At 36.0% G+C, this 22683-nt stretch overlaps 1 protein-coding gene and 1 pseudogene across 2 annotated transcripts; one reads left to right on the top strand and one right to left on the bottom strand.

Moving 5' to 3' along the window:
* Positions 1-104: 104 nt before the first annotated feature.
* LOC104600891 (uncharacterized) lies at positions 105-6372 on the top strand (annotated as a pseudogene). The gene is made up of 6 exons (XR_016084637.1): positions 105-544; positions 1496-1673; positions 2778-2885; positions 5500-5589; positions 5829-5914; positions 6010-6372. The product of XR_016084637.1 is annotated as an uncharacterized LOC104600891 (transcript).
* A 743-nt stretch (positions 6373-7115) lies between these two features.
* Positions 7116-20543, bottom strand: LOC104600892 (putative methyltransferase PMT3). Its single transcript, XM_010264045.3, has 8 exons — positions 20262-20543; positions 17778-18223; positions 17323-17487; positions 17029-17211; positions 12175-12769; positions 8818-8930; positions 8466-8686; positions 7116-7821 (listed from the first exon to the last, which is right to left on the bottom strand). Exons 2-8 carry the CDS (start codon positions 18015-18017, stop codon positions 7503-7505), a joined length of 1836 nt encoding a protein of 611 aa, XP_010262347.1. The 5' UTR covers positions 18018-18223; positions 20262-20543; the 3' UTR covers positions 7116-7502.
* Positions 20544-22683: the final 2140 nt, after the last annotated feature.

Below are 22683 nucleotides of genomic sequence, written 5' to 3' on the forward strand. Positions count from 1 at the left end.
CGGGTGCCATGCAGTCAAGTCCTGAACCATCGGCGCACGTTAGCAGTCTTCATAGAAAACAAAATAGAAATTTCTGGAATTTTCGTTTTACGCCCATACAAGGAAAAAGAACATTCAAGAACGTCAGGACTCAGGAAAAGAAGCTCTCCGTCTGCGTGAAACGTTCCCATTCCATTGCTCAAAGTCCTAAACCTACAATTCTCTCTGCGAAAAGCCAAAGCTTTCATCTCTGCCTTTAGAAACCCTAGATTTTTCGTTTAGAAGTTTGATTTTGTTTAAGAAATTTGCAGTCATGGCTACGGGATCAGCCTTAATTTCGAGTACTATTCCTTCTGCTTCAGCGCCGTACTCGTATACAAACGGTCCTTATTTCCCTGTGCCTTTCCATCTTCAACAACAGGATCCAACGGCGGCTCAGCAATACACCAAACCCTACGTGCCTCCTGCTCCGCCGGTGAAAATTCCTACTGCTTCGGTTATCCCTCCGGTGTATCCCGCTGCAGCGCCTGTTGCCGGCGTATATTCGCTTCCGCAGTATCAGCAGGCGAGTTATTTGTTTGGTTTTCCATTGTTTTCTCATTGTTCTTTCTTGTACTCTGTTCTCTTTCGCAGTATTCAAGGTATCTTCGATCAATTGTATATTCTGCCATAAAAAAAAAAAAAAAAACTGATCCTTTATTATCAAAATAAAATAAAATAGTTTAATCTTTTCGTTTCTCAAATAGGACGTTTTATTGATTATGTATATTCTGTGTATTGGTGTGTGATGTTCCTCCTTTATGTATCGATCATAATTAAATAAAATAAAAAACATGATTCTACTCATATATTGAATAAGAATTACGCCCTATAAGCTAGTGTTGTTTCTTTTCCACATATGTCCATGTTGAAAATTTTCAGAATTTTTTGGGATCGCCGGTTTGTTCATGTTTCTATTTATATCCCAATTTGTTACGTGCTTGACCAATACGGCAGAAGCATTTTAAGGCTGTTGGAACGTGTCATGAAAGATATCTAACCTTTAGGACCGTAACAAGCCACTACGCTTGTGACTTTCACTTTGGGCAGCTCTCACACTTGGCGACAGATAATCCTTTCCCTTGCTGACTCTTACCCTGCTTTAGGTAACCCTTCTTCCTGTGATTCAAACCTGTGACGTGGAGTAGGCTTTGATACCAACTGTTATATGCTTGACCAATAAGCCAAAAGCTTAAGATTGTTAGAATGCAGCAAACAAATTGTTTAACGTTTAAGACCTTAACAAAACATTTCCAAGTATAAAGGATTAAAGAGTTCTTCAAATGCTGGCCTGTATAAGGTTGTATTATGCTCACATTGCTTTTAAGTATGGAGTATTAAGAATTTTGTACTTTTATCTTTTCATACTTCAGTTGTTTATGTAACTTGCTATATTCATATTACTTAATCCTAAAAGATTGAGATATTTTGCGTCATCTTTCAGGTTTGTTAATGTTTTCTGTTTTAATCTATTCAGGCACAGCAGTTATTCCAGAGGGATGCACAGACAATTACACCCAAGGCTCTCGAGAGCATGAAAGCTGCCCTTGCAAGCAGTGAAACTGAGCATAAAGCAGAAATAAAGAAGAAAGCAATACCTTATAAAGCAGCTGGGCAAACATGGGAGGATCCAACACTTGCAGACTGGCCAGAGAGTATGATCCATTTACGTTTTTCATTAGTCATTTTTCATTGTGCATGTCTACCGAGAATAAGATCTGTGTGTACGTGTTTTTATAAAATTTCTAATTCACACAAATAATTTGATGTAGCCTTCTGATTCAGATTGCAACTCCAGTTGATGTTAGGTCATGTGCTTTGGGAAAGTAAGCATAAAATATACTAGCTTATTGATTGGCTGGCTCATCCCAGTCTGAAGTTCAATGTTACTGATCCAAAAAGTTGTTTTATGTGGTCATGCTGTAGTTGCTGCCACTTGATTGACATCTTTTGCTATGAGAACAATTTAAGCTGGTCCCAGACTCCCATCTATCTGGGATCTTGGGAGGGGTAGTAAACACAGACCTAAACTCTGGTGTTATATGAAGCAGCCTCTCTGAGAATGTTTTTTTTTTATGTTTTTAAACCTGAGGTTTTACCATTGCATCAAGCAATAGCCCCGTTTGCAGCTTGAACTGATTAACATTTCAATAATCTGTTTTGGGATTCCTTCTAGTTGTGAGAAATCACTTCATCTTTCTCTAAAGAAACAAAACTCTGTCTTTAGTTCTGAGAAGAAAAAAATGTTAAATTTTATTTATGGGATTCTAGAGGAGTAAACTTTAAGAGATTGTAAAGATCTCAACCCATTCTTTCTAAAATGTAACATAGGCACGAAACCAAACCTTAAAAGCATCAAGGAAAAAATAAACACTCTAACCTTTGCCTTATTAAAGAGATTACATATAAAACTAATCTAAGTAATCTGTAATGAATAAATCAATATTTTAAAAGGTGTGTCATCAATAATTCACAGGCAAGAATCATTCTATAGGGTATGCCTAACTTCTAATTTCACAATTACAAGTTAGTATCAAATGTCTTGTTAATTTTAGCATAATTTCAGGCTCAATGTTATTAATTAATATTTGATGTTTGACTTTTACATTGTTCTGTTGTGTAAATACCATTTCACTGAATATGATTCTGTAGGATTCCTAGACCATTTCCCTTCATGAGGTAGGTGTTTCTATTTTTCCCAATATTTCATGTCTAGATGCATTGCTAAGGCTCTCTGATACTGGAACAATGTTTTGCAGATGATTTCCGCTTATTTTGTGGGGATCTTGGTAACGAAGTGAATGATGAGGTTCTTTCAAAAACATTTTCAAGATTTCCTTCTTTTAATATGGCAAGAGTAAGAATCTGTGAACTTTAGTCCCATAATTCTTGCATACATAGCAACTATGTTTTGTAGAAGCCTGCAATCAATAGAATGTCATTACAGATTCTTGTTTAAAGTTTACTGAACTCATATTTTTTATGTACTTAAGCAAGGCCTCTCTATACATCAGTTAGATATTTGACTGTGTTTGTTGTCTAGGAGATGTGAAACATGAAAGTATGTTGAAGAAACAAGATGACTACTTGCAATCTATTATGTAAGTATTTTGGTGGCTGCTTTTGAATGGATATGAAATTTGGGATATGCTCTTAGTTGATTAGACAAATCAGATCCAAATAGTGTAGTGAATGAGTTATTCCCTCCTTCACTTTTGAAATGTGAAAAAAAAAAATTAAAGAAGAAAAACAGGGAACAATTGGCACATTATATGCACTCATTCTTCTTTTTGAAATGTGTTTGCTATTGCCACATTATAAGCTATTGCAAATTCTAAAAGTGCATCTTCCGTTTCATTCCTTTCCCCAACCAAACCCAAATTCTCCGTACATCACAGCATATCTTGCACTTCTTTCCCCTACATGCTCATTAAGGTCTCCTCTTATAAAGATCTTTTCTTCATTTGAAATTTCTTAGATCAATCCTTCTAAGTTTTCCTAACATTGTCTTTTAATACTTTCTTCTAAGCGTACTTGACATGCACAAACATTAATTATTTTAATGGTTTCCTCACCTAAAACAAGTCTAATCAAAATTATTCTATCTCAAATTCTTTAACATCTACAATTTCATTTTTTTAGATCCTTATCTATTATTATCGCTCCTCCATTTTTATTATTTACCTCTCCCATATACCATGATTTGTAGCCATCAATTTCTTTATCTTTTTTCTCTTACGTTTAGTTTCTTGTAAACATGCAAAATTAATCATTCTCCTCTTCATTGTGTCTACCAATTCTATACTCTATTGTTAATCACTTAATCTTCCCAAATTCCAAGCAGTTAATTAAAATTGTGTTTCTTAGATTAACTTCTTTACCCTCTCTTGTCTAAAAGGATGTGGGTACCCTTGCCCATTTCCCACCACACCCGAGCATAGTTGTTCCTTTGCTTTTCCTATTCAAAGTGCTATCATTTCCCTAAGTTATCATTCCCTGTTTACTCCTTCTATTTCCATATATCTAACATTCAACAATCTTTTCTATTTCAATCCTTGAAGAGTTAAAGTACATGAGTTTGCTACATTAGACCAGCCTCTAAAGATTTCATTAGTATTAAATGGAGCAAATAACTCCAATGTTTTGAGTCAATGAACCATTGTTACTAAGATTTTTGTATAATAACCTCTTTGCTTTATGATTTTCCAAGAGCACTGTATCTGTTTTTTCCTCCCAAATCGATCATAAAATAGCCATCCTAGTGCATCTCTGCATCACCTTTTCTCTCCTTTTGTTGAGGATTGAAGGAGCTTGTAAATATGGATTCCACACCACCTGGACGAGTCCACCTACAGCTGAAACTGATTATATGGTAAACCTTGGGATCAGCCTAATCCTAACTGACTATACCATAAAAGAGTATCTGGAAGTAGATAGTTAAGTACTTGACATATTTATCAGGCATTAATATTAGTGATAGCTCCTGTGTGTATTTTTTTAATGTTTGCATGTTTTCATGATTGCATCATGCTTAGAATCTTAGATATTCTTACAATTGGTCATAGTCTGGATCTGCCTGATCTGATTCCACAATATATATTCATAAGCAAATGGGAAGTGATTGGGAACTTGCTATTTTGATAAGAGGTCATATTCCTAGTAAAGAAACAAGGAAATAGTGTTGGTAATGATAGTAGTCTAAACCTAGGGGTATTTTTTGTCTATTAAAACGCATGCACTTCTGACTAATGATTAGAGGTGTACCCACCGCCCCTTTATAAAAAAAAATGGGGTATACCCAAATCAGTCCCCTTGGCAAGCTTAGTTTGAGTACTGTATCTTTTAGTAAAATGTCATGGATTAAGACCTCATGGATGTTATATACTCAAAAAGGGTCTTATAAAAAAAAGGGTATAAAACCGTGTTCACATGCTTTGTCAGCCCAAAATTTACCATTGGACCAAAAATGGCCTTTTCATTTGGTCAACGATACCATCATCATCTAAGCATTGTCCCAACTGTATGGGTTGGCAACATGAATATAATATTAAGTCATTTTTTTGTTAGCATATAAATCTGATCCAAGATTATCCCAAATATATAATCCAAGATTATTCCTGCCCTTTAGGAGCATTGTGCTAGTTCCAAATGATAAATGGAATCAAGTGGCTGGCCTTTTATTGGCTTACTGATCTGGTGATAAAAAAATGTTTCATTGGGAAGATGCTCGGTTTTAATAGTTTTACTTTCTCTTTTCCAATACTGCAATTGCGGTTGTATGGTTCTTTTCTCTCTTTCCACTGCATCTTCTGTGAAGTTTTCATATTATGGTGCATTGCATTATTTTTAAATTATTAATATTGTCTATTGATGTCTTTCCGGTTTTATTGTAGCCTTTGTGTTATCTATATATATGCATGCAAACTTAATAATGTAAACATTCGCACGTCTATGTGTAAATTCACTTTTCCAGGTGGTTAGAGATAAAACGGACTGGCAAGACCAAGGGCTACAGGTTTGTTAGTTTTGCCAACCCTTCTGACCTTGTAGCAGCAATGAAAGAAATGAATGGTAAGCATCTTTCTGTTTCCTGCTCATAGCCATTTGCTTTATTGAATGTGTTTGCTCATCGTGAGTATATTGTGCATATAGTCATACAAGAGTATATTTGCCATGGTGAAAACTATAGATGGATCAAGCTGAGTGCTTCACCTCTGAAGTTGAGCTTGTTGACCTCTGAAATTTTACAAAGAACATTTTCGCTGGCCATGCGGTCTTACATTTCTAATTTGACAACCAAATCATTTCAGGTAAATATGTTGGGAACCGTCCAATCAAACTACGTAAGAGAAAATGGAAGGATGGGATAGATTATGAAGCACTGGAAAGGCAAAAAGTACATTTCATCATTGGGATTCAACTTCTTTTGAATTACTCGTTGACTTTTTTTACATGGTTTCTGATTATGGCCTTGTTAACTATTCTTGATAGAACCAAACTCAAAAGAAACCAAAGCTTCCAAAGAAGAGCGTCTTGCACAAGTGAGTAAGCTAGAACATGCTCCCAATGGGTGGTTAAGAAGGATAGTTGATGTCGGTCATGTTTCCCAGGGCTTTTCTGTTCCTATAGTCAATTTCTAACACGCGAGTAAGCTAGACCCTGGAATGTTATGTAAAATTGTAAATCATCAGTCATTGTTCAAGCCTTCAAGGTTTGTAGAATGATGAATGATGTCTTGAATCTCTTGATTGATTTTGTAAATCATCTTGACAGAGACCCAATTCAGCATTGTTCAATCCCTGGAATGTTACTCGTGTAATTTTTCTAGCAGTTGAATTGAAACCCAATTCAGCATCTAAAGAGACCAGCACATGTCAGTTGTGCTACAGTATGGGCGCCAGTCCTATTTAAAGCAATTTCATCCATGACAAATGATGATGGAACACACCCATCTACAAACCAAAAACAAAATTATCAATTCAAATAAAAAAATAAATAGAAGTGCCACGCTTTTTTATCCACTTTCACTTTTTTTCAAGCCATTTAGTTCCAATAAAGTTGTATATTCATTCAAAAAAATTATTATTGTTTATTTAAAGAAGCTAGAATATGTGTAAGTAAAAAGGTTATAAATATAAAATAAAATGCCGAATAAAATTTGAAAAAAAAATGATTCATATTAAAAAATACGTATGTGATAAAAAAAGTAAATATATAAATTGGCTATGAAAAAATAAATTATGTTCCAAGATACTTAAAAATTATAATATATTGTTTTTATATATAAATTAAAAATTATCTACATATTGTATTTGTATACATGCAGACTAATGTACACATGCTTGTACTTGCATATACATTAAGCCTTACTCCTTGCCTTCCTGTCCAACGCTGAACTAGTTCACCTCCACGCTTCACCTTTTTGCTTTTTAATACCTTGCTCTCAACACCCATGCGCCATAGCCTCCACCTTGTATCGTAATGTAGGTGGTCCCTTGTACTTGAATCACGCTTCACATCCTGACAGATTCAACAAGAACAAGAACCAATTCAAAAGTATCACAATATAAGATTAAGAAGGACAACTGTGGAACCCGTTGAAACACATCACGCATTTCTTTTTCTTATCATTCCAGTAAAACATGTCGTGTATCATGTTTTGGTTCACAATTCACATAACCAGCTGAAGTAATTTTCATGGAGACCTAAAAAAATACTTGATCATACATTCATACTGAAACTGATGGAAGAATACAGAGAGAACAGTACTTAACTGCATACCACGTAATTAGACATAAATAAATAAATCAAAATATATTACTAAAGATTACAAGATAAAATTAAAAAAAAAAATGATGACGATTATACTATTTGGGTCATTACTTCCTTGGGTGAGACCCTGCAAACAACGTGTTATCAGGTGTACCAGAGAAGTGGATGGGGGATAGCATCAAACCATTATGAACCAAGAGGCCTCGTCTTCATTAGTCTGAACCCCTGAGGCTCTCACTTGTTAGCCATGTCTTCTTTTGGATAACAAACACCACCTCATCTTCATCCTGCTCCGAACCTGATGCATCAGCCGTTGCCACTCCTTCCCAGTGCAATGCTGGTAAATATTTCTTAATTAATTCCACAACTGGTTTCTTGTCTCGTACAATAATAAATCCAGTAGGCCTGAGTATGCGGTCCATTTCTATCAGCAAATCCTGAGCACTGCAGTCTTTCTTCTCGAGGTCAGAGAAGACAGTCCAGGCATGGAGAAGATCGTAAGTGCGTGGATAGGTTGAGAAGGCTTCACACCTGTAAAGAATGACATCAATTGAACAATCAGATATTCATTTGTTTCCATATTCTAGAACTTTACTCTTACAACCTTTCTCAAGTCCTATTTCAGTTTTCTGTTCAAGGAAGCCTCATTCCCTCTCCCCCCTTATCAGTAACGGAAACATCATAATGAGAGTGTGTGTGTGTGAGAGAGAGAGAGAGGATACCATTGACAAGCCATTAGTACTGGAATAATGTAAGACCTAGGAGACCTCAGACCTCTAAACAAGCTAACAATGAGGAAAAACAGGCCAGAAATGCAGCCAAGGAACACACTACCTCAGCAGGGCTGCCACTAGATGCCACCAGTCAAGGTAGAACAAGTACTATTTAAAAATGCTTTTGATAAGCATCAATTTTGGTTCAATTATTCATATTTAACCAAATTAAAATTACACAAAGATATCCCACCATGTCCAAGGACATTGTGAATCATTGCTCCTATATTTGTGTTGGAATAAAAGGCAAGTTAAGAACCAACTAAAAGTAAATTTAGAATTCATATCCAAAAGGGATGAACTCGATTTAGAATTCCTGTCCTTAACTGGGCACTTTCTGACACCAGACCTCTAAATTTTTCATTAAGGTGACAAAGTTATTAATGATATCTCTATTCATACCAGTCATGTACAGTGCCTATTAAGCCTCTGTCATATATCAGCTTTAGTGTGTTTGGTCCATTTTCTGGCACAACATTCATCACCCAAACATTTTTATCATTCAGAGCAGCTGCAAAAGAGCCAAAGTTTGCTTTCATGTCCATCACATTCCTGAGAGTGTTTGGATCAATCTTTGGGCTCAAAAGATTCCAGTAACTCTCTACCCTCCCTTGCCATAACTCCTGCATCAAATTAGTAATATTAAACACCAGGTAAGAACGGTTTTTTCCCCTGCATACATCATTGCAAAGGCAGATATAAGAAAATTGTTCATGAAAATACGTGTGATTGACAGTATGTTCACATGGATTACCGTGTCCTTTTCAAACATTTCATTTGAGTAGCCAAAATCAGCAAGCCGAGGGGGAGGAGTAGTTAATCGAGCTGGCCATGGAGATAAGCCACTTCCCCTGGCTCTATGATGTTCTGAGGAGACCAACAAAATTCAATTAGTATTACCACCGATACTCTGAGCAGCATCACAGGATGGCACACAAAAACAAGTAATTGAAATGTCAAACATGTTAAAAATGAGTTACGAGGAAACATGTCTGTTGCCTGCAATATGACATGAACAGATAATATGCATATATTTATCATCTAGGACTACAAAAGAGGGAATTGCATTGCCCTATAAAGATATGGGATTGCTATAATTTTGCAACAGTTATGGCCCTCAATTTTCTTATTTTTTAAAAGAGGTACAATTGGATTGTATTTAACAACTTATTATATCAGAGTTAATAGTCTAACACTAAAAACAAAAATGAGAATCCAGACAAAGCAACCAACTCGGAGGGCTAAGAACTGTCTACATCTCATATATGTATATATAACAAAGAATACGTCCCACAATAAATATCAACATGGCCAACAATCAACTTAAAAAGATTATTTGCAACCATGTTGTTTTCCTTCGTGAAATTTAGATGGGGAAAACTTCTATAGAATTTGAAGTCTTGAAAAAAAAAATCCTGAAAATGCATTAAATAAAAATGAATTTGTTGAAAGTTACTAGATCATTGCGATTTTTGTGTGAACTCCTAGATAGGAAAAGCAATCTAAGGCTGCAAATGGTATCTGTTTATCTGAATTTGAATTCAATCCAGTTAAGGAACCCATTTATAATTGGACTAGAAATGAATACGTATTTTAAGAGATTATTGTAATGACTCCTAAGCAATAATATTTAGGGAAAAATCCTGATTAGTACCCTGTATTTTGGGCCCAGTGCCACTTTGGTCACCGAATTTTAAAATGTGACAATTCAGTACCCAAACTTTTAAAAAGTGACAATCCAGTACCTGCCGCTAACTAGTTGTTAAGTGGCATTTGAAAAAGACAAATGCCCTTCAAGTGTTATTTAATTTTCTTATCAACCATCTAAACATTGAGGAAAAATTTACGGTCCCAAATCTTTGCATTTTCCATTCAAAAAAGTTGGGGTTACGTTTGAATGGGCATTCTGGTAACCCCAACTTTCTTTAATAGAAGAGGCAAGGATTTGAGACTGTTAATTTTATGTCAATGTTTGGATGGTTGATAAAGAAAATTAGATGACACTCGAAGGGCATTTGTGTCTTTTTCAAATGCCACTTAACAACTGGTTAACAGCTAATTAACAGCAGGTACTGGATTGTCATGTTTTGAAAGTTCGGGTACTGAATTATCGCATTTTAATGTTCAGGGACCAAAGTGACACTAGGCCCAAAGTACAGGGTACTAATCGAGAATTTTCCCTAATATTTATAAAGTAGCATATATTTAAATATCCTACTGACTGTCCAATGAATCAATAATAATCAATAAAGCATTATTATAATCACCTGGTATGCAGTAAAAGCAATGTGAAAATTCATTCTGCCCAATTCATCTCTTTTTCCTTCTTTTTTTCTATTTCATTGATAAAGAGGACTAATTTAAGATGAGAAAAAAAGCTTGAACAAGGCCAAAAGGGCCAAAGGAGGAGCAATACAAAAGAATCCCAAAATACATACTCCAAAAATCAAAACTACAGCTAGAATCATTTGCACTAATCCACAAGACCAAATTCCTCCACAAGTCCATCACAAAGCAACTTAACTGATCAAAAAGAAAAAAAAGGGCGCACTTCCACCTACAATGAATCTACTCCCTATCCTCCAATTATCATTGCATTCAATCCTGAAACCTTAGGGCAACAATCTCTCTAATTCCCCTTGAACACAAGCTCTTAATTGACCCTAACCCAATTCTCAGTCTCGTAAAAAGCCCTAACTATGTTCCTCACCAATACAACAGCATGTAATACCTAAGCTTAATATAATATGATTAGTATCTACATGCGGGTCTTCTGTCAACCCTCCACCCCCCCCCCCCCCACATTTCTCTTCAAATAAAAACCCTCAAATCCCCCTACTTTACACCATTCACTGCTAGATTGGGGGCACACAGCATTGCTAGAGGCATTACCACAAGTTAATCTATGCTTCAAATCCATGTTTTGTTAAGAAAGTTCTCATGCCCAACATTTTTCTTCCCTAGACCCATTCCAAGAAATCTCCAATGGAAGGGGTTTTCAAATCTCTTTTTTTGACACCAGAGAACACCTCTCTGCATAATAAGATGTTTTCTTCGAAAATCATTCACAAGCTTCTAAATTGTCTTTTCTCCCTGTCTTTTTATAGAAATACTTTTCAATATCAGACCTTACCAAAACCATAAGGCCTAAAAACCAAACCTACAAGAATTTCAAATTCGAGATGTTTGCATTGGACAACCCGTACTAATAGAATGTTCTGCTACATTTCTGAGATAACATTTGGAACAGTTTCAGTGTTGAAACCCAACACCAAGTCAAAGCTTTATATGTTTTAGGTGTTGAAACAAGTTATAATTTTTTTGGTTACAGTAAAGAAAGAAAATGGGGAAATAATATGCCTTTGGGCTTTTTTTGGTAGGTGAGTTTTGTACTTTTTTTGTTTAAATGTTAACTGTATTCGTATTGAAAGAAAACACAATGTGCATGAGGATGCAAGAAAATAGCTCCCCCCCCCACCCCACCCCTCTTTCTTTTTTAATTTCTTTAAGCTATGGGTTTAGAAAGTTAGAAAGTTAAAAAGTCTTGGTTCTCTGGCCATTGGTATGTTCTACAGTTTGATGTTTTGTTTGGGGGTTTGTCCTGGGATTAGAAGGGTGCCCCCAAGGGAGAAAAGATTTCTAGAAGTGAGCTATTTTGGAGCACATAATTACCATCTTCATGATCAAGTAAGGTCATGAATAACCCAGGTATCTCTTCTTTGTGCTGAGCTTTTGATGATAGGCTATCAAAAGAAAATGATGCTGTCAGCATGAAGTATGCAACAATGGAACAACGATTAATGCACTACATAGAAATAAATCATATGTAAAGCATGCAAGGAGATAATATTTTAAAATAAGCAATAGGGATTAGGTAGGAAATCCAAGTAAACCATAAATTTTTTTTCCATTGAAGAAAACGAAAATAGTGGAAATAGAATACTTGCTATTACTGCTCTACAAACAACCTTAACAATTATAATCATACAATGTAACAATACAAGTTTAAATTTTCCTACACAAGAATATGAATGCAACTGCATGCTTAACACCATGCATTAGAAGCAAAGAGATTATGATATTCATGATTTCATAAGATAAGTATTCTCACGGTCAGAGTAAGGTGTTATGCAAGCTTCCATCTTCACATTCCACGCTGCATCTGGATCATCACCAGATCTGCAGAGGGGAGGTTGGGTACCAGGCTCTCTTTCCATGTAGCAGTCATTAGTTAGAGGTTTAACCCAAATGACTGTCTGGTTTCTCTTGGCAGCAATTTTCCAACACATTCTCTCCACAAGGACACTCATTTCTCTCCATATTCTGAGGTCCTCCTCATCTTGTGCGTATGCTTCAGGAGACGAATAAGCAAAATAGCCCCCTGGTCTAAGCAACCTATCTAGTTCAAGAAGAAGGATCCCATCCCTCTGGAGCCAATCAATCCTACAGCGAGAGCAGTGAGCAAATTCAAATGATCTGCTAGGATAAGGAAGCCTCTTCGTCCCCAAAACACCAAGATATGCAGGAATTCCTCTCTCCAATGCAAATTGGATCTGGTTTTGGTGCACATCATTTGGTGCCAAAGACATTGCTATGATATCAGATGAAAGAAGATATGCCCCAAAACTTGCAACCCCACAACCCACATCAAGAACTGTTCGGATCCTTCCTTCATTATTCAAGATATTGTTTGGAAAGTTGAGCATCTGCCAATGCAAAACAGGAGAAAGAAAGCTCACTTTAGTTGCAGGTCAAGACAGGTTTACAAAGTAAAAAATGTACAAGAGAACCAAGGTTACCAAAAAGAAGAAAAACAAAACAGAGGAGAGCAGAAGATAAAGAAAAAGAGCAACAATATCTGAAATTAGTTGTGCATAATCCAAGAAATCCATGCTTGCCAAGAAAAGTTCATTAAACAATAAACAGTACAATAAGCAGTGCAAACATTTTATATCTATGACTTGAGGTTTGCTTTGATGAGGGCAGTGTTTTAAAAGCACAAGGCACAAGAAAAGAAAAGAGGCTTTTTGGACCAAGGTGCAAGGCACAAGGTGAGGTGGACACCTCAAAACAAGGCAGAAAATTTTTCTAAAAGTTCAAAAAATAAAATAATGGTAATTCACAAAAAAGTGAATAACACCTTACTCTGACAGTGAGAATACTTATCTTATGAAATCATGAAGGCAGAAAATTTTTACTTGGTATCAGAGCTCAACTAGAGTTTCTTGGAGACTTGGAGTTCTTCCATGCAGTCCTAGATCAGCCGATTGCCCAGTTCTTGGATTTTTTGGTGTTTTCTAGTCATCAGGAGGGTGATCTATGTTTTGGCAACAAAATAAGGAAGAACTGGAGTGTGGGGAAGAATCCTAGTCATGTTGGACTCTTCAATTTTGATCTGATCTTGGGCGCTTAGGCATTGTTGGACCTCTATAGGGGGCAGTTAGGTTTCTGGGAATCTCTAGGCCCTCTGGAGTGACCGATTCACATTTCTCTCTGGTGGGAAACATTGGGAGGAGAGAGATTTCTCTCTGAATAAGGTTTTCTTCTTCCAAAAAGGTCTGTTACCCTTCTGTGTGAGATCAATTTGATCTTGAAGGCTTTCTACCTAGTTATTTCCTAGTTTTGAATTGTTTGAAGTTAAAATAGAGAGTTGGAGTACTGAGCAAAAGTCCATCGGTAACATGGGTCTGGGTGTTGGTGGTACTAGTGATATTTTTGGGTCTGGAATTATTACTACAATGAAATTTGATTGTACAAATTATCTAGAATGGGCACAATCAGCCAAGATGGCCATTGGTGCTCATGGGAAACTAGGCTACATCACTAGGGAAGAGAAGAAACCTGATACAGATCCCTCCTGGTGGGTACAGGAGAATTACATGGTGATGACTTGGTTGTGTAACTCTATGTTACCTCACATTGGTAAAAATTTCTTGTGGGCTAATACTACAAAAGAGATTTGGGATGGAGTGACTAAAACTTATTCCCAGAAATAAAATGTAGCTAGAGGGTTAGATGAAAGGAATGCAAGAATTTCTTTAGAGAAGGAAAGAGGGTTAGATGAAATGAAGGATTGTATCCTAACAAGAGCAATCCATTGGCTGAAAACTGTGGATATCTTTGATGACTTCTCCCGTGATGATTTGTGGACAAATTGGCTAGTAATAGCCAACACTTCAACAAAGAAGGATAGAATTCTGTCAAAATGGGTTCCGCCTTTGGAAAGTGTCATTAAGCTGAACTTTGATGGAAGCAGCCATGGCAATCCCGGGCCTTCAGGTATAGGGGGTATCCTGAGAAATAAGGACAGCAACATAATTTCCCTATTCTCAGGACCAGTGGGAGTGGGGGATTCCACAAGGGCAGAAATACTTGCTGCAGTACAAGGAATTCAGATCGCCAACCGGCTTGGGGTGGAGCATCTCCTAGTTGAAAGGGACTCTCAGGTGGTAACCAGGTGGCTCCTAAACTTGGATAGCACCATTTGGGGCTACAAAGATCTCATCAAAAAAGTAAAGTGGTTAACCAGCAATATGAGAGTGGAGGTAAAATGGATTAGTAGGTCAGCTAATTCTTTGGCTGATGCTCTAGCCAAACAAGGGGTATATAGGGAAGATCTTTTTCGTGCTTCTATGTAAGTTATTATTAATTCAAAAATTTGTACTTAACTAGCCTGGAGAGGTTGCAACTCATACCTTTCCATGAGGACTTTGTACTATTTTATTGCTGATTTATAAAATCATTTCAATTATCAAAAAAAAAAGAAATAAAATGTAGCTAGAGTCTATCAGTTAGGGAATCAGGTGATTAATACAAAACAAGGATATAGACCTCTTGCCATGTATTTCTCTACGTTGAAAACTCTTTGGTAGGAGATAGACCACTTAGATATTGTGGTTTGGGAGAATATGAAGGATGCAGCAACCTATCAGGGGTTGGTGGAAAAGAATAGGGTTTTTGAGTTCTTAGTTGGGTTGAACCTTGAATTCGACATTGCCAGGCAACACCTCCTTTCTAAAGAAAGTGTCTCTTTCTCAAGCTTATGCATTTGTCTTTGGAGAGGAGAGGAGGAATGTCATGTTGAGACAGCCTGGGATTGATCAGTTAGCTATGATTAGTATAGTCAAATCTAAGCCAAATGCAGACAGGGGGAGTAGTGAGGCTGGGAGGGAGGACAAGAAGAACTTGGTGTGTGACTATTGGAAGAAGACTAAGCATACTGGAGACACTTGTTGGAAGCTTTACCCTCATCTCATACCAGCTCGAATAAAGAACAAGAAGGGAAATGCAAATGTGACAATTACAGGAGACTCTTCGACACCCCTTTCCCAAGTTGATTTGGAGTCCATTGCAGCAGCTAGGGGTGAGCAAAATAAACCAAAAATTCGGTTAACCAAACCGGTTGATTCGGTTTCAATTCAATATTTTAAAAAAACCGAAGGTACCGGTTCAGTTTCAGTTTAGGAATGGCAACGGGGTGGGGCGGGGATGGGGAGCCTCTCTTCATCCCCGTCCCCGCTAATAGGGACAAGGTTATCCCCATCCTCATCCCCACAAGGATCCCCATTCCCTGTAATTTTTTATAATGTTAACCATTGTGTTTTTGTTTTTTATTTTATTTAAAAAAATAAAAATAAAATAATTAAAATTTACAATCCTATTAGAAAAGATTCAAACATATTCAACCATATTTTTAAAAATATTAATATATAGATGTATGTGTATATATATACATATATACATATATATTATTGGGGATCCCATGGGGCGGGGATTGGGGTCCCCGTAGGGCGGGGAGTGATCTCCCTGTCCCTGCTAATGGGGACGAAAATTTCCCCATCCCCACCCCGAATGGGGTGGATCCCCACGGGGATCGGGGAAATGGGGAAAATTGCCATCCCTATTTCAGTTAACCAAGATAGAAAACTAGCGGTTAACCGGACCGACCGGTATACATATATTTCTATATATTTTATGTATATTTATATATTATATATTTTATATTTTCTATACATTATAAATTAATAAATATGCATTATATATAAATATATATATTTATAATATATAATACATTATTTATTATTTAAAATATAATATTATATATATTTCTAGTATTTTATTATATATTTATATATTTTTCTAAAATAAATATTGTAAATAATAAAAAACCAAAAAATCAATGAACCGAACCGACAGTTAACCGATCAGCTTCGGTTAGGTTTCGAAAACCAGTAACCCCAGTTCGGTTTCAAAAACTAACACCCCTCTCTTCCCCATGTCTCCTTCCATATGATACTGGAAGAACTTTGACCAATCAAAATATTTTGATGAATACCAGCTGATTGTTTACCACTTTTATGATACAAGTTTATTGGTTATAAGGTTATTAGGTATCATGCCCTTGCCAGTATCATAGTTGGACTCACATCATTCATTTATATGCAATGGTTAGATCATTTACATGGTTATGTTTACTTATTTTACATGCATAAATTATGTGTTGAGTTACATTTTTTCTAAAGGTATACATGGATATTATATTCTTTTGATATGCACATATAATTAATATGTTAACATGATTTTATGTATGTCACCAAGTTATATGAATAATCTTATGTCTGCATGTATACAATTTTTATTATTTTTTTATGCAACCTTGATATTTTTTTATTAAAAAAATTAGATGGTGCAAGAATTAAACTGAAGTTTCATGGCTTATAACTCTTGCTTCTGGAGGTTTCAAAGCCTTTATTCACGCAATTAATTGCCTTTTAAACATTGGCACGGTCATGTAACTGAGAAAAGGAAGAACTTGTCAGTTCTATATCCTTTTTCTCTCATAGTACAAACTACAAAGAGACAGACTTACATTAGGCAATGAGAAAGTTTGTTTACTTGATGAGCTGAGTTCCACAGACATGTGAGGTTTGACTAAAAAACAAAGCTTATTAAAGAAGAGACTTACATTAGCAATAGAGGCAATATATTTGTCAGCTCCATAATGAAAATGGGTGCCACCCCCTGGAAATGAAATTTTATCACCTTTGACAACCATCCAATTCTGGTCAGACTTCTCATGTGCAAGGTGGGTATGAGGTATGTTTGCCTTCCATACTTCGTCTCTGCTCCTTGGCCACTTAATCGGGATCTGTAATATAATATTAAAATGTATTGGCCGATTTGACAATATAGAAAAATCTCAAAATAAGAGAACCAAATTCTAGCTTCACTCCTTATATATAATGTAACCAAAATCAACCTTGTAGCCTGATGGTGGAGGAATCAAGCAATTATAACGCCTTTCAGTTGGAGGGCAATGCCTCTCGTAGTGCTCCATCAAAGACAAATCCAGTTTCAACCTCATCTGGTATATAAGATTCCTGTCTAGGCAGGGAATAAGCTCTGAATGCCTATCATCACAAACCTTCAAATGCAAAGAAGAAAATATAGAAGGATCTCATTAATATGGCACAAACCAAATTACAAAAGGCAAGTTGATATAAGTTGTCATTTTCTTGGGGGAAAGTAACAGGTGCAATGACAGCAGAGCTTAGAAGAAAGAGAGAAAAACCGATCAAGAAGAATAAAAGAGAAAGAATAAGAGAACTCACTGTTACTTATAAAATTTAAAAAAAAAAAAAAATAGAATAAGAGAACTCACCATTACTTATAAAATAAAAAAAATATATAGAATAAGAGAGTAAGAGAACTCACTGGAAAGTTTTTTGGTACAATATCTTCCCCCCCATCTTGCTTGCTGTCAAGATCGGAGTCATCATTGCCACCCAAATAAGATGTCAATTTACTTCCATATTCAACAGTTGATGCACCATGATGAATTTGAGACTCGAAAAAGGATCCATAATAAACGAATAGGAAAATAAGAAAAGTTGCAACAACACACAATCCAGCGACCAGTCGCTTCTTTTGGGCCTCGTCAGCTCTTCCCCTCATTGTTTCGGTGTCAAGAACCTTTAGTGGAGCTTTTACTCTAGTCCAACCAGAGCATTACAAAGATAGAAAACAAAAAAAAAAACAGAACCTTAATATTCATGCCAAAGCCTTCATTCTGCAATGTTTCTTCAATTAAAGTCTGATCATAATATAGAAATCCCTTCAGATATGCATGATCTAGATGTGAAGCAAAAAAGGTTTAAACCCTGCAAAAATTAAGGTAAGAAACTGTCAGAAAGATCCACAGAGCTGTGTATAGCCAACAAAGAGTCTAATACACAGGTGTATGGAAATCAAGATTCAAGTCAGATGGAAGACTCCCACAAGTGGGATTTATGGACTACTAAAGCTAAAATACTGCTGTAGAAAATCAAATCATTGATCTTCACAATAACTGGGGAGGTTTAACACCTAAAGGCCTTAAAAGTCCTCAGGAAGAGGGAAAGTTATCCTCACATCAATATATATATATATATATATATATATATATATATATATATATATATTTGAAATTAGAATATAAAGAACCAGCCAGAATAATTGCCACAAAAGCCATATGCAATCACCATAATTTTTTGAGATGCCAGCAATACCTTGATCAACAAATCTAAGAATTCCCAGGAACCCATTCAGACTTGATTAAATGTGACCAGTTTAGGGGTAAAAAAGAAGGTTTCAAGTCCATAATTACAATAAATTTAGTGGTTTCATAGTTGTCAAGGCAAATACTAGAGCACCGATGGTGGGTTACCATGTACAAACACCTATATTTTTGCATTTTTTTAGTGTATGAAATTGTAATGTTATAACTTATAAAAGACATCATTACACTAAATTATTCATTCTCTGTGTTTATAATATTTTCATACTCATATACTACTTTCTTTGTATTATTTTCTTACTTCTTAAGGTTCAATCAGCACACAAGTTGGTAGGCATTCTCTTAAAACGATGAGCAAGGAAGAACTTCAAGACTTTATCCGGTCAACATCAAGAACCAAGGTAATGTCTTATTCGTTTTTTACTTTCTATGTTCTTCCTTTAATTTTTCTTCCACCCATTCCTTCTTTTCTTAAAATTCCTGAGTTTTCCTTTCTTTTTCTTCCTATGAATGTGTTGATTTTCTATGTTTTGATGTGAAGTTTATAGTTATTTGATAGAGACTACTGATTATTATTAGTGCAAAGTTGTTGCTAGTTGCTACTAAACCTAGGGAATTACCCTACGATTTAAGTTTTTATTTAAAAATAAATAAATAAACCGCCTATGCGGGGACATAGGTGCTTAGTCACAAACCACTCCTCTGTTGCCTAGCTTCACCTTGACAACTGTGAGTAGTTTTTAGGGAAACCTATTTGACTTCACCAATAAGCGTTAACAAAACCACATAACGGAAAGTATGATAAAAAACATTAAAAATTTAAGAAAACATTGACAATACATAAAAACGACCTCTATCTCCTTGGTCACTCCATGTTCCGCTAAGAATTTTTCTTCTCAGTATGTTCCCCCGAGAAATTTGACTCTTAATTGGCCCCAGTAACACATCAACGACCTCAAATGTATGTTAAAAACACAAGATATTGATGTTTGACGTTAACCACCGACAACCGCAAGCAATAAAGTCCATGGCCGAGCGGTGAAAGAGATGTAAATGAAAATGAGCGCTTCAGATAACAGTGTCGGCAGAATATCAAATAAAAAATAAAGAAAGAAAAACAAATGTTTATCTTGTGTTAAAAGTACAACGTTTCTTCCAACGATCCGAAAGAAGTTCTTAACAAATCAACAAACTCGATAACTCTATGAATCACTCAATAGGCAGGGACTCGCAGATCTGGAACGAATAAACGAAACAAAACACTACTGCAGCAAAACGAATCACGAATCACTAAATTCACAAAATTTTCAAAGCCAAAACCACAAAAGAATAAAGGAAAAAAAAACAATCAAGCTTTTTTGCAACTACTGGACCCAAACAAACTCCAAAGTAAAACCACGCAAAACAACCACAAGTTCTCACGAAACAACCCACCCAAACCATCGAAAGAAGTCATTGAGCATCAAAACAACCAAATTCTTAATGCGGACAGGCAACTTAAGCAGATCTATTAAAAAACCTTACATTGCAGTCAAATCCAACAACAAAACCAAGCTGAGAACAGAAAAGGAAACGAAATAGAACCAACAAAGATCCTCTCTCCTATATCAACTATCAAGCAAACATTAAAGAACTTAACTTACACTGGTTCTAAATAAGATCCAGATCTAGATTCCGAACCAGGATTTCGATCGCCAACGAGGACCAACGAAGCAATACACGTAAAGAAGAACCCTAGATTTATCTATGAGGAGAGTCAAAGAACGACGAGAGCGAGTGTAGAAAGGGGTAGAAGAATGAAGAGAAGGCACGAGACAGACACCGAAACTCTCCAAGACTACTACTACTCACTCTGTTCTTTCTTTTTCTGGAAACGAGACCAGAGCCACGGAGGGAGAGAGAGAGAGAGAGAGAGTTTTTACTTACGTAGAGTTGAGTTGGTTTTCGGTACATATCTATAACGTGGTATGACATACAAGCAGTGACATCGTACTAGAATGTGATGAACATTTAAAGTCGTTGGATTATATGATTCGATTTGATTAAAAGAGCTAGGAGGTTATGTTCTAACCTGACGGTGTATATTTGTCCACGTGATGGTAGTACACTGTGTATACACTCTTTAGATTCATGATAAGAGACGGAAATCTGTTTACACGAACTTGACTAGTGATGTGTACTATCTTTCGAAAAAAAAAAGAATAGTGATGTGTACAGTCCCCGCTCCCATTACTAATTGGGACAATATGAACTATGAAGGACCTATCCAAACCAATTGATAATCGGGATAAACGGGTCTAACCCGATTAGATTTGTTACAGCAATACTTGGTACATGTAATTATCAATAATAATAAGGTTAAATACTTAAAAGTATTCCGTTTAACAAACGGACAAAAACTTAGGGCGAATTTGTGAAAAAATCAGATGTATTTGGCGATGCATCTGAAAATATATTTGAATTTTGTTTTCATATCTTAAATTTTAATTTCGCCTCTTAACAGAGACACGTTTTAGAACTAATAAAAGGTCGAAACTATCCCCTAAAAACTTAGCGTTGGAAGACATCCTAGAATCCTGACAAGCTCAGAGTACGCTATCAAATGTACTGCGTTGGAAGACATCCGGCACAAATCATCGAGCGACGAGCAAAAGTGTTGATGGGTATAGCCAGATGTCCAGTAAGTCCATGTAACTGCATTTTTCTCCAGCATTTCACCAAGCAAAATTTTTTCTACCAATAATCTCTTTGGAGACGAAACAATTCCCTCTATCTCTGAAACTTTATTACCGGTATTAGAGCTAGATGTTGGAGGTACAGATTTCAACTTTCCCTTATGATGTAGCTCTCCCTTTGATATTTCACCCTTGACCTCTGTTGATTAGAAACAATCTCATATTGAGATGTTTGTACCAGTTTTATTTGGGTTATACAACGTCTTAACAGTTTCAGCTTCTGAAACCACAGATGTTGGTTTTGATAACCGCTTCATAGCAACCAACTCTGCTTTCTGGGAGAGGCATAAGCCAACTCTTAATTCTTGTTTCAGAGACACAGGTTCTGAAATTCCACCAATTCTTGATGCTTGAGATAAACCAATTCTAATGGGCTTTTTTAAGGCATTACTCTGTGAATGTCCGTCCTGTACCTTTCTAGAGTTATAAACCCAAACCCCTTTATGAAGGGCCTTTACCTTTCTAGAAAATTATTGCGCTTGGTCTGAGTTCTTTAAGCAGTTGGTGCTATCAACCATTTTCTAAAACCTTCTGCAACTTGAGCGGGTTATCAAAAAAAAAGGTTGCACAGGAACCCACTTATTTGTTTCGGCTGATGAGTTGTTTGTTGCTTGTGATTGGTGGGATCCTCTTTTTTAAGTATTTAACTCTAATAATAATTTAGAACTTTAATTTGATAACATAAGTTGAAACTAAGGTATAAAATATGTGCTTTTAATCATACTTATATAGTTATGAAATTTATTCTTTCGTTATAACAAAAGTTATAAAAAAAAATCTAGCATTTTCATGTGGTCTTGCTTTTATTTAGCAATTTTATAGATCATGGTAGAATAGGATATTTACCAAGACTTATCAAGCGGCACTATAAAATCCATTCACTTCTAAATCAGTTCAGAATAGAAAAATTAGATCCCGGCCCAATTCTTAATCATGACAAAACCTCATAACCAAGATTGACATAATTGGTACAGTCAGGATCTATTAATTATACCTGGCCCACTAACAACCCTAATGGTATGCCCCTAATGAATTGATTCTATTGGGTTAGGGGCAGCTCAACCTTAATTGAGATTTGGGTTGAGAAGAACTTGTGTTGAACCCAACCTATTACCATTGCACCAATCTTAGGATTAGATGAACGTGATGGTTGTTAAGCTAGTTATGGAGCCAATGATAATATTCCATACCAATAATAAATTCATGGGCCCCACCATAAAAAGTGTGGGTTACATGTATTTTATTGACATGGAACATTACCATAAAAGGTGTGGGTTATATGTATTTTATTGATGTGGAACATTACCATTGGTTTCACAACCCACTAAAC

The sequence above is a fragment of the Nelumbo nucifera genome, chromosome 3 (assembly GCF_055504915.1).
Source record: "Nelumbo nucifera cultivar China Antique chromosome 3, China Antique-T2T, whole genome shotgun sequence".
NCBI lineage: Eukaryota > Viridiplantae > Streptophyta > Magnoliopsida > Proteales > Nelumbonaceae > Nelumbo > Nelumbo nucifera.

Bases quoted from the DNA above. Each gene is read 5' to 3' on its own strand.
- LOC104600892 (XM_010264045.3), bottom strand. From the start codon at position 18,017: ATGAGGGGAAGAGCTGACGAGGCCCAAAAGAAGCGACTGGTCGCTGGA. The intron at 12,770-17,028 runs GTAAGTCTCTTC...TTGCATTGGCAG, and splicing joins ATATTGCCTCTATTGCTAAT to ATGCTCAACTTTCCAAACAA. The intron at 8,931-12,174 runs GTGAGAATACTT...TGGTCTCCTCAG, and splicing joins CATAACACCTTACTCTGACC to AACATCATAGAGCCAGGGGA.